Source organism: Barbus barbus (genome assembly GCF_936440315.1).
Source record: "Barbus barbus genome assembly, chromosome: 10".
Classification (NCBI taxonomy): Eukaryota; Metazoa; Chordata; class Actinopteri; order Cypriniformes; family Cyprinidae; genus Barbus; species Barbus barbus.
Window position 1 is genome coordinate 25,571,750 of NC_136738.1, and position 12,244 is coordinate 25,583,993.

The window sequence follows — 12,244 nt, forward strand, 5'->3', positions numbered from 1 at the left end:
TCAACCCCATGCCAAAAAAGGGAACGAAACAGGAAAGAAGCGAATATCTGGCCTTCGAGTCTTTGCGGCTAAAATTAGAGACCCTCTTCCCTCGCCTCTCATGTTTGCTGTCTCTCTCCATATTCCAAAATGTTCCTGCATCAGCATTCCATTCACCTTGCTGGGGGGTTTAATGTGGCTTTATGCATGTGTATTGGGAAGCAGGGGACATTCAATCAGCAGACACCTCAGCATGAAGCATTTACAGAGCAAGTTTCAGTCTCGGTCATGTGTGTGTGTACAAGTGTGTAACAAACCATTAAAATCTAGAGCCAGGTCACCAGCAGTCCTCCTAGATTAAGCACCGCTGTCCAGAGTAAATAGTCACAGAAGGCAAAACTCAACAGAGATGACATTGCAACAAAATTGCTATGCAAAGCCCAAAGTTCTACTAAACCCTGCAGTGCTGCCCTTCATTTTCTACTCCACTGAATCACCTTATACAAGAGATAGGAATTCTAAGGAATTTTAAGGAATCTAACATAACGTTCTGTTTCTGAATGTGGTTCCACTGACAGTTTTTTTCAGTAGTTTTGAGGGAAAACTATTTAGGAAATCAGACATGCAAAAAGGTCTGTTCACGCAAATATTTGGATGATTTCTCAGTCATTTTAGAGGTGGCAAAAATTCAGTCCAGGCCACTGACAATTTTTTTCTAAACTAAATAGCAATAATAATAAAACTGTTAACTCATTTTACTCATTTATACTGTATATGTTATTTTCATTGAATTGCAGGTTGCACTGCACTAGTAACTACACAGACTTAAAGGGACAGCTCACCCAAAAAAAAACAATTATGTCATAATTACTCACCCTCCTTGTTATTCCAAACCCTTAGACCTTTGTTCATCTTTGAAACACTTAGATATTTTTGATGAAATCCGAGAGCCTTCAGACCCTGCATAGACAGCAACACAACTGAAATGTTCAAGGCCCAGAAAGGTGGACATCCTTAAAATAGTCCATGTGACATCAGTGGTTCAACCTTAATTTTATGAAACTTTTTGTGCGCAAGTTTTCGACTTGCAAGTCAACCTCTCTGTCAATCATCAGACATGTTTACAAAGACAGTTTCATGTACAGCATGCATCTTCCTCTGCTTGTAAACAAGTCACAGCACCTCCGGATTCTACATCAGAACGCTGGCTCCTGCATCAGAAGCACCACATGCATCCATGCTACTCTCATGAATGCATGTTGAACACTGACACAGAAGAGAAGTTGTTGAATAAAGTTTTTTGTTTTCTTTACACACAAAAAATATTCTCGTAGCTTCATAAAATTAAGGTTGTACCACTGATGTACATGCAGTGGGGATTTCTTTAAGACTGCAAGGGAAGCTCGGCTTCCCCTATAATGTCAAAAAATTAATGGTCAAATATGTACTATTGTGTTAACATTTTATTGATTAAAAATGCGTTAGAACACGTTCATCTCAGAGACGAGTTCATTCAGAATCAGCTACATATAGCAGGTGACTCGATTTCCTTCTCATATATTCCCGTAGCGTCACAGTGTATTTCCCTGTTGAAGCCTAGCGTCTATTGACTTCAATGGGGCTGCTTTGAACAGTTTTTTTCAGTGCTTCGAAACTAGACGCTCATTGGATAAATGCTGCGATTATGTCCCAGGGCTGGACTCCGGGCTTCTGCGTGATGATTGGAGGGTCTGTCGAAAGACTGCATCTCCTTTTGATTGACAGCGATTGTGTCCTATAAGAAGTCGCTGATGCTGAAGCTATTCGAGCTCAGTCCCATAGCGGATTGACAAACTGCTGCAACCTATTTCTTGATATTTGCTTGGCGAAATTGCTGGCCAATTTTCATTATACATTTCACACAATTATACACCACATTCCTTGTTTCAGATTAACCTAATTCCCACATTTCCTCTGTCGAGTTGAATATCTTTTTTTAGATCGTTTGTTCATTCATTCATACAGTAGGCCAGGCTAGCGTTGTAGGGGTGAACTAGCCAGCTAGCAAACTGCACACGTAGGGCAGAATTTACGTATAAATAAATAGACAATTTGTATGATGTAGGCCGAAAATGAGCTTCCCCTCTTTGAAAGACCAGCAGCCGCCACTGGTCACATGGACTGTTTTAACAATGTCCTTACCACCTTTCTGGGTCTTGAACATGTCAGTTGTGTTGCTGTCTATGCAGGGTCTGAAAGCTCTCAGATTTCATAAAAAATATCTTAATTTGTGTTCTGAAGATGAACGATGGTCTTACAGGTTTGGAACAACATAAGGGTGAGTAATTAATGACAGAATGTAAATTTTTTGGGTGAACTATTCCTTTAATAAACCAGTGTGAGCATCAATTTAATAAAAAAGAACCGGGTCATAAAAGAGGCATTCGCTCAGAAATTGACTGGCCTACAATGGCTGCACTGTATGGTTCTGATCTAAAAAGAATCAGCTCATAAGAGCCATCCAAACATCATTCAGTTCCTGGTATTAAAAAAGCAAGAAGAAGAAAAAAAAAGTTCTTCCAACTCTGCCATCTACAGAAGAATGAGCTCGCTTCAAAGTCAGTGGGGAAATCGCTCAGTATCACTTCCAGGTAAAATGAAGCTAAAAACAGACTTTCACAGAGAAAAATAACTCAGCAGACAGACACAAAGACAGCATCTCTCCGTTCCTCAGGTTGAACGATAGTCCTTGCTCAGCACATGGCTCATCTCTCCTGCAGTCAGTCAGCCAGCCAAGGTCAATTGCCTTTCCACCTTTCCTTTCATTCAGTGCTTTATGTCCCTTTACGGCCAACGTTATTTCTCCTCTGCACCAAGGTGACTGCTGGCCCACAAGAGACTGGCACAGACTGCTGGCCAACGTTAGAGATCAGCAGACTCAGCGTTGGCTTGACCCTGTAATTCGGTCTCATTGTTTTCCCTTTTGACCTTTTTATATTTCTGCAATCTTTAAATCACATTATTGCGTCTTTCTACACTTTGCCTTTAACTTTTATTTCACATTTCTCCATTTTTGCTCTCATAAGTAGCATAAGCATTCACTTTTCTCTTAAGTACTTTCTTTTATACTTCAGTGTCTTTTTCCTCCCCTCTGAATCTTTCATTTGCGCTCACATTTTCCATCTCTTCTATTTTCCCTCTCCCTGATGTCTCCTTACAAGCTGCAAAATCACCTATAACTGCTCATATCCATAAGAGCTTCATTAGTGGAGACAAAATGTGTCTGTTGCATGCAGCACAATGAAAATCCGGCCCTGAGAGGGAATGCAAACATTTAATTATACAGCAATGACATAAAAAACAGAGAGAGGAACACTGAAAGAAAGAGAAATGACTTAAAAGGCGAAGTGTGCAATCTCTGCACCATGAGTGGCAACAAATTAAACTGCAATCTGTGAATATTAAAACTGATAAACACACTGATTTTAAAGCAAAGGGTATGAGTTTAGGGTGGGATGGGGGAGTGTTTGAAATGCGTTTGAAAACTGCAATTTGGTTCTATTAATGTTGCTAAAATTACATACCCATCAAGTACTCCATTGACTTGAATAAATAAACTTAAATTGTTAGCTATTGGTGATGGATAAGTCATTAATGAATATATATATATATATATATATATATATATATATATATATATGTGTGTGTGTGTGTGTTACAGAAGTAGGACACAGACTGAGTGACGTAATGTGAACGGGTTTTATTGACAGACTTGAGGTGGTGGAATGAATCAGGTAAGTGATGATACAAGGATTCTTCGGTGTTCAGGAGGGATGGTAACTTGAATATCTTTTTCCAAACAGGAGACACGGAACAGGAGTAACTGCACACCTCACCAACACAGTGGATCAGGACGAGACTCGGGAGCTGACAGACTTGGGATCGCTGGAAGGCACACTTGGGAAGGAACACAGCAGGTACGCAAACAAGACGGTAAGTATCAAGCATAGAGATATGATAGCTATAGTAGTCCTCTTCGTAGGAACGAGACTGGACACTGGAGTGTTGTGAGGTGTGAGTATTTGAGGAGTGCGGGATGATTGCCATTGATGATGTGCAGGTGCAGGTGATTAATTCAGGTGAGGGAGTGCGCTGTGATTGACTGGTGATTGAGCCTGGCCGATCTGTGACAGTGTGTGTGTGTGTGTATATGTGTGTATACAAGTATATACATGTTTGTCCAAGTATATCATCAAAAAATCATATTATTGAAAAAAATCAATAGACCTTTTTTAAAAGCAGTTGTTGTCATAAATTTCTAGTGGTTAACAGAAAGTTAAGTACAACAAAATATATTTTTGCATTCCTATTTCCCTAATTTCTTTAAAAAAAACTAAAAAAAAGATTACATTGGTCTGAACAGAAAAAAATATTTCCATCACTTTCATTTATAAAATATGTACCTGTAAAATATTCAGAGCAAAAATATATATATATATTACTATATGTATAACTATGGAAACACAGTCTGTAAAAAGAGTATATAAAATATATTAAAAGACAAACGCCAGTAAAATATTCAGCGCTAATCCGTTCATCCACATATTTGACTGCTCTTCTGATATTTACTCATACACATATTAGCAAATCAAGATTAAGTCCATTCTTGCACCACAGTCATTTTGAAACAGTTAGTATCACTCAAAGCCTTCCTGTAATTACATTGTAAATGCAGATTAGCACTGAATATTTTAAAAAAGGATTACAGGGAAGGAGTGCGAGGCATACAGAGAAACTGCCCCTTCAGCAGTCCCTCACAAGAAAGAAAAACATGAAACGCTCATTAGAGGGAGGTGCATTTCGTTTATAGCCAAGAACATGAGTCTGTAATTATTCTTTTATTTGTTAAGTTCATTATTCAGGAGTTCGGAAAAAGCGAAAAGGGGAGGAGGGCGGGGTTTAAATAAGGACAAACAGCTCACTTAGTTGTCAGCGACCTCAGAGTGAACAACAAGGGAAAAAAGACAAGAAATCGGGGATGCAAAATTAACTTTAATTCCGTGCAATCGCTTTTAATTCCACGCGCTGCAGTAATGAGTGCGTTTTAGCAAAGATTAGGCCTATATCCATTGTCATACTAATTTCTTCCTTTTGTAGCATGCACAAGAAAAGGAATGAAAGAACTTGAAAGGAAGAATTGAAGCAGACTGAGGGAGAAGCCTGGAGAGCAGGATGACTCTGTATTAAACGATTGGCAGTGTCAATCAGAGCCAATGTTTCGTTTTCTCCATCTCTGTCCTCAAGCAGAAGAAAATCCTCGGAATGGCACTTATTAACAGCCCCTCTGCTGTTCTTAATTGTAGGCTGACAAAGCCTGTCTTTGGCTTTGGGAGAGAGGGACAAAAGCAGCTCTCAAACATCATAGTCACGGACGTCTGAACAGCTCATGTACATCTGAATAGCACTTTGTATAATGAGTCAGAGCACTGAACGTTATGAATTTTGTCAGTGCCGAGAGGTGGAACTTGAGTTTGCGTGAAACAATAGCGAGTGGCTGTTTGCCACTGATTGGTGCTGTGCTGTTTATTGCCTGCTTGGCTGTCACTGTTTCACCCTTGTCACTTAAATGTGAACAGAACTATTATTAAACCTGACTGTTCGTCTGAACTCTGACTTGGGTGAAACGGACAAAATCTACAATCTGCAAATCTGAAAATTGGAGCTAATGATTAGGTGGAATGTTTGAATTATATCAATAGCAGTGATGGCTTAAGACTCATACTTAGGGTTAGAGGTTTGAACAAACCCAAATGACAATTTTCACCACCACAGACATGAATGAGACTTAAATTGTGTGGTTTGATTCAGTACAAGTAATCTCAATCGACAGCACTGTGTAGTTATATCCAATTTTACAACACCACAAAATGACTCTAAAAATAATGATTTTATACTGCTTTACACCTCAAATAATACGTTTTAACAGAGGAATTAATGTAAGTGCTTAAATTATGAGCTTCACATTTCTGCTTTTATGTCCTCAAAAAACTGGACCCATTTACGTGTGCCTCACCATTCTCTATTATTTTTAAAGAAAAGAAGAGATGAGTCAAAATGATTCTTTGTGGTAATCAAAATTATACCACAAGTGCTTTTGATTGAGCTTTACTTGCACTGAACTCCAAACATTGCATTTTCAGGCACCGAGGAAATCAAAGTTACAAAGAGATGCCTGAGCACGGACAGAAAGGTGTTGTCATGCTGTAATCATTCTACTGCCTAACAGTTCGATTCCATCACATTCTCTTCAAGCTGAGATTGCTCTTGTTTCAATACATCACTCCTGAACTTGTAAAGATGGGAATCAAGAAAACAGCTACATGGGGTCGATCTGGCGATCACTGCTGTTCTAGATAAAGAGAAAGCATCCCTAGCCAACAGAGCTGTGCAGTCCGAGGTTAAATGATTTGAACTTCTGACTTGCCGTGTAACTGGCCTAGAAAAGAAAATAGCCAGATACTGTCTGATGCGATTCTCTTAGATACTCAGCATATGCTTGGGAAAAGCTATTGTCAGAATAAACGTTTTGTCTGCAAACAATTTTGCGTTATGAATTACACATGAGTTGCCATGTCCTTTTACCCATGGTCAAACACTGCATGCATGAATACTGATAGCAGTTCAGTAATGTGTCGAAGCAATAGAAGATTGTAAACACAGCACGTGAACATAAATTCACAAGAAAGGCCACATTATAAACACATTCTCTCTCTCTTTCAGTGTCTCTCCCTTACGGACACTGTGCGGTATATGTAAGTGTTAAACTTTATGCTCTATAAAGGCATTTCACACTTGTTTCACAATTGTTGTTGGCGCTAGGCTAATTGTAGCACAATTCTGCTTAGCAACTGCTAAAAGGACATGTCATTTAATTTAATTATTCTAGATGCAGAGAAGAAAAAAGTAGTTTGGTGAAAGTGCACATGAATGTGTTCTAGTATGCTTTTTTTTTGGTATTTTGTAATTGTTTGTCTATGTGCATCTGTCAGATGGACATCATTGGACATTTCATCAAATCTCACGTTGTTTCAAGCTAAAAATGCAGTTTATTCTTACTGAATACAAATTTTATCCGTCTGAACAAGCATATGCGTTGTTTTATGCACATTCTGGTGTTTCCATCCAGTAGGTTTTATGCAAAATCCCACAAATTCTCAAAAAAAAAAGAAAAAAAAAAAAGGTGAACTGAAAACTATGTAAAGTCAGTTTTTTGTTTGTATATTTATATGTAGACAAGCACTCATGTAAATATGTGTTGCATATGTTCTATGCTTACATTATTACATATGGAAGTGCTAATTTAGTGTTTATGTTGGCCAACAGTGTAATAATACATCTAAAAACATGCCTCCATATGCCAGTTCCAGCTAATCTAGATGTTTATAATGCAACAAATCATGTGTAAACTAGATGAACACCATAAAAAAAGAATCTTGCTAGAGAATTTTTAAAAAGACATTCTACCAAAAATCAAAATTTTGTCATCATTTACTCACCTTCGTGTCATTTTTCTCATTGTGCATGCAGCACAGAAGAAATATGTAGATACAATGAAAATCAATGTGACAAAATGTTAATTTTTGGGTGAACAATTCCTTTAAGACGACGTTACCATCTAGGTATGAACCTTGTGCCTCACAAAATCTGTCAAAGGCGCCAGGGGGCAGCTTTTGTTGGTTAAATCAGTGTAGAAATCTATGACAAGTCTAAGAGATAGAGAGAGAGTGACAGAACGAATAAGCAAAGCGTTTTGAGCCAGTAGCGGGTCTACTGTGATCAAATCCTCAAACAACTCATCAAATTCCCATTAGCCTCTGGAAGGATGAGGCAGCGCATGTACAGCAGCGGCAGCAGTCAGTCAGTGCAGTTCCAGTGGGAGAGAGAGACACTCAGAGCCGGAGCAGAGAGCAACACGCTGCGCAGGAACCCGCCTTCGCTTGGCAGGAGCTGGCGCTCCTAACAGAATCAAAGGCTGCTTTTCTTCCTATTGAGACACATGGGCTCAGAGGTCAGCCTGCCTTTCTTGGACCAAGATGGAGAAAAACTGAATAAATGGGCTTTGTGAGACAATGGGTTATTGCTGTGTGGGCAGGCGTTTGTAGCACTGTGGCCTCTCGCTTTGACAAAATAAAAAGGGATCGAGAGATGCTGTGCTTCGACTGCCATGATAAAAGTAAATACTTTACCTTTCTTTGTTCATAGGGCTTCCTGTCTGTGCCACACTGTGTAAACATTTAGATGTACTGTGAACTTGAGAGGTGCGAGTCTGGAAATAAATTTACAATGCCTTGCAAACAAGTCTGTGCTATATCATAAGCCCCAGATGGAGTTACATGTTATAAAGCACAAAAACAAAAATATCTGAGTAAACAACAGTGTAAAAAAAAAAAAAAAAAAAACACTCCATTAGGGAAGACCGCAAGCTTAAAATGCATTTGATAGAGCAGTGAAACTTTTCCAAAAAAGCGAGGGGGAAAAAAATAAGAGAATATTCCTGTGGGATACTCTGGCCTTATATGGGACCTGTCAATCAAAAGCTTGTGTGAAACCTCGAGAGACTAGATCAGAATGGACATCTAAAGCTTACTTTCCCACAGTTATCAAAAATTAAATATGCATAAATAAATAAATTTGACTTATTTTAATAGTTCCATTTAGAATCATTTTTAACTAAAGAATGCTTTTCCTTGATTTAAACACATACTTTCACCCAAAGCAAGTTTCTTTATGCAACCATAAAAAAAGCAAATTTAACACCTAAAATGATTATGCTGCTGTCACAAGTCAAATAACACTACTCTAGTTAAGTTTGGCACAATTTTAAGAATTTTTTTTCTCAATATTAAGAGTGTGATATACAGATGAACTGTGTTATTCACTTCCCAGGCTTGTTACACAGCTCCATTGTAACAGGGAATCTATCCAAGAAAAAGATCAGATAGAGAAAAAGAGAGCTAAATTGCTGAACGATTCATTTTCATCAGCAGTCAGTCTCACTGACGGGACTTAATCCAAAGCTAAGCCGATTAACAAACTGATATTTGTGTTTCTACTATTCCCCACAAGTCTTGCTACTGGCACGGCTCCTAAATGTCACGGAAGAGACTGATTTAAATTCACAGCCGTCTTCAGACAGACTGAAGCAAAAACCGATACAGATCACAATAATGAGTAATACAGCCAACTAAACAACAGCACACTGCAGTGGTCAGATCTCTCATCATCATAATCATTAACCCTTTCATTAACTTTGCAATCAACAGAAGGATGCACTTCATGAATTGCCCATATTAAAACCTGGAACTGATGAGACAATTTATACACAACAATAACTGACCAAAACAAGATCATTTTAAATATTTTTAATATTTAATATTTTATTTATTCATACTTTTCCAGCTAAAGCAATTATAGACTTCTGTGTTTAGACTTACTTATACTTCATTATATTTGGGCAGTTTATGTCCTTCAATTTAAACTGTCCTGCATATGGAAAAGTATATGTCATATGCTAGACTTTTTTAAATCACATATTTACCATGTTCTATTAAAATGCACCTGTGATGTGACAAATCAATTTTTACAAGTATTAAAATGTCAAATGTCTCCATATGAATATTAGCTTACAAAACCTGCATGCACTTTAATTATAGATGAACTCGAAACATTTAGCCTACAACAGTTTTAGACCACTACACAACATCTTGAACCACCCAACAATAGTTCAGTGTAAATCAATTACTGTTTAAATGGATGTTTTTGTGAAGGATAATGTTCTCCACACCTGCCCTTTCAAAACGGTCCTTCGTGAAACTTTAAAAAGTCTGTTCAACACAAAAGTGGTTCTGCTACTGTTGCAAGCAAAAGAAAACAGTCAGGAGCTACAGTATACCAATTATTTAAAAAAAAAAAATTTTTTTTTTATTTACTTTTAACAACTGCAACTTTGCTGAATATCAGTGGTGTTGATGTTGTTGTTTTTACCTGTAAACTCATTAAAATCGCTCTCCCTTCAGCTTTTTTATTTATTTAATCTAAAATAACAATTGGATCAGCATCGCGTCTCCTCCGGCAGGGCAGCCGAGCGCAGAAGTGCGTCAGGAGCGCGTGCCTTTGCCAATGACACTGAGATCAGTAACGAACCATAAGACCTGATTAGTTCATGCTCTTTACCTGCTTTCGATTAGTCATCAGAAATGGCTCGATTTTACCCGTTAGTTAATAGTCAGTGTGTCTAATCTTCACTATAATAACTGATTAGGGGTAAAAACGAACAACGCAAGCCGCGCATAAAGACAGAGAACAAACATTTGAAATAGTTTCGAGGTGTTTTCAAATCCATCGAATGGCGTAATGCTTCTCTATAAAGTTTTCTTGGATGCTTTTAATGAGGTCAATTCAGCTCGACTGTGATGGAGGATCGGTGGCAACAGCATCATTCATCCTACTATAATCGATATTGAGGTTTCATATTGATGAATTTGCCTATTCTAGATGGATCTACGTTTGAAAATTAGTCATGGTGACTATTCATCAATGCAATGTGTTTGCGTGTGTGCGAGAGAGAGAACGAGTATGCTTTGCTTAAATTATTGCTTTGCGTTTTATTTTATATTACATAATGCAATTATAGTTTCATTAACATTGTTTTTAAACATTATAAATACTTGGATTATGCATTATTTGCATGCATATATGTACATGCCAATAAAGTAGCCTACAGAGAAAGATGGAGGGAGATTTCTTATTCAGACCATCTCGGTTCATATACTACCACCGTGTGGAGATCTGAACGCCACATTGATGCGTATTCAGGTTATTCTTAAGTCACAAAACAGCAAATCTGCCAATCTTGTTGTGTGTTATATTTTCCGAAAAGCTATTTGCATTCCAAACACAAGGAGTCTGTTTAGCTGAGCAAACTTTTCCATAAAACACATTCGGAATAGACCATGAATTCCTACTAAAATTACCAAATAAGTCAGCTTACATTTAACAGTATTTTTGCATTTCTACATAAAAAAAAAAAATTAAACGGATGGGGAAATCAAACATTGTGCATTTGATTGCACGCTGACATTTTAAGTTTTCAGCCCCCGAAAAGTCAACCATAAGCCAGTCATACGAACCAGAGGTTCGACTCAAGGCAACAGAAGTGACTTTTCACATGCATGGAAAGCAATGACCACTCCAACTCTTTCTCAGACAGTGTACGGACTGAGAATAACAAAACAAACGTCTAGTGAGACTGAATGCCCCTTTCAGTGCCACTTCAACAGTGCCATTCTGCGCTATCAGTGCCACTGCTCCAACTGTATGCCAGCTTATTTCACACCAACACACATAAGAGACTCTATGCGTGAAATCTATGCATCATTGTGATGCTGAATGAATGGTACTCATTTACCATCACAATAACGCATATATACTTCAGGGTTTTATTGTTAGGAGAAATGAACAAACACAATAATGGTTCCTCGCATCCACGAAAAGTATGCAGAGCTCATAGGTGCGTGCACGAGACGCATAAACACCTTTGCGCACGAGACGACCGTCAGTCGTTTACTCACCTTGCTGCAAGTCGCTGAGACGGACCGCCACAGAAGTGAGAAGAAACCCCAGGCAACACAGAGAAGATGCCAGCTTCATGTTTGGAGTTGCCCGTATATTTCACATGTCCAACACCATATCCTTTTATTTTAAATGTCTTGACAGGAACGCAACTGCGGTGGAGTGACTTCTCAAGTGCTGCTGTTGCGTGTCAGAGTAAATAACGTGATAAAACGTCCCGTTTAAATGGTAAAATAGTCCTCAGGAAAGAGTGTAAAAGTTCAGGTGCGAGAAAGTCGCTGTATAGTGCTTTGACGGGATCTCGACGCAAGGCTCATGCCATTACTCTCTTCAGACGCTCTCCAGCGCTGCGACGGCACAAAGCCTAAGGCACGCCTCCATCAAACTCCGCACCGCCCTCCGCTGATCTAATTGGTCCAAAGTCTGTATAATTAGACTAGAACCCGCCCTCCCACGCTCAGCGTAAGTTTTTGATTGGCTCAAGAAGCGCTCGCTTCTAAATACACCTGTCTTGTTCTGCATACGGCGTCTTCTTCAACTGGGCGTTTGTTCACATTTCAAGAGGTTTTCAAAGGTTCTCCCATCATGAATTTCCGGAGAACGCATGTTGACGTCGTTATTTCGAATAAAGCTCTACAGAAGTTATGTGTAGGAC

General features: G+C 38.6%; 1 protein-coding gene across 1 annotated transcript in view; it reads right to left on the reverse strand.

Moving 5' to 3' along the window:
* The window catches only part of LOC306876189 (receptor tyrosine-protein kinase erbB-4-like), a gene marked incomplete at its 3' end in the record, with an annotated part of 320,461 nt that extends 308,518 nt beyond the window's left edge, over nucleotides 1-11,943 (reverse strand). The window contains exon 1 of the mRNA XM_079427188.1: nucleotides 11,589-11,943. Within this exon, the coding sequence (XP_079283314.1) occupies nucleotides 11,589-11,667 (79 nt within the window). The 5' untranslated portion in view covers nucleotides 11,668-11,943. The remainder of the gene's footprint in view (nucleotides 1-11,588) is intronic.
* Nucleotides 11,944-12,244: the final 301 nt, after the last annotated feature.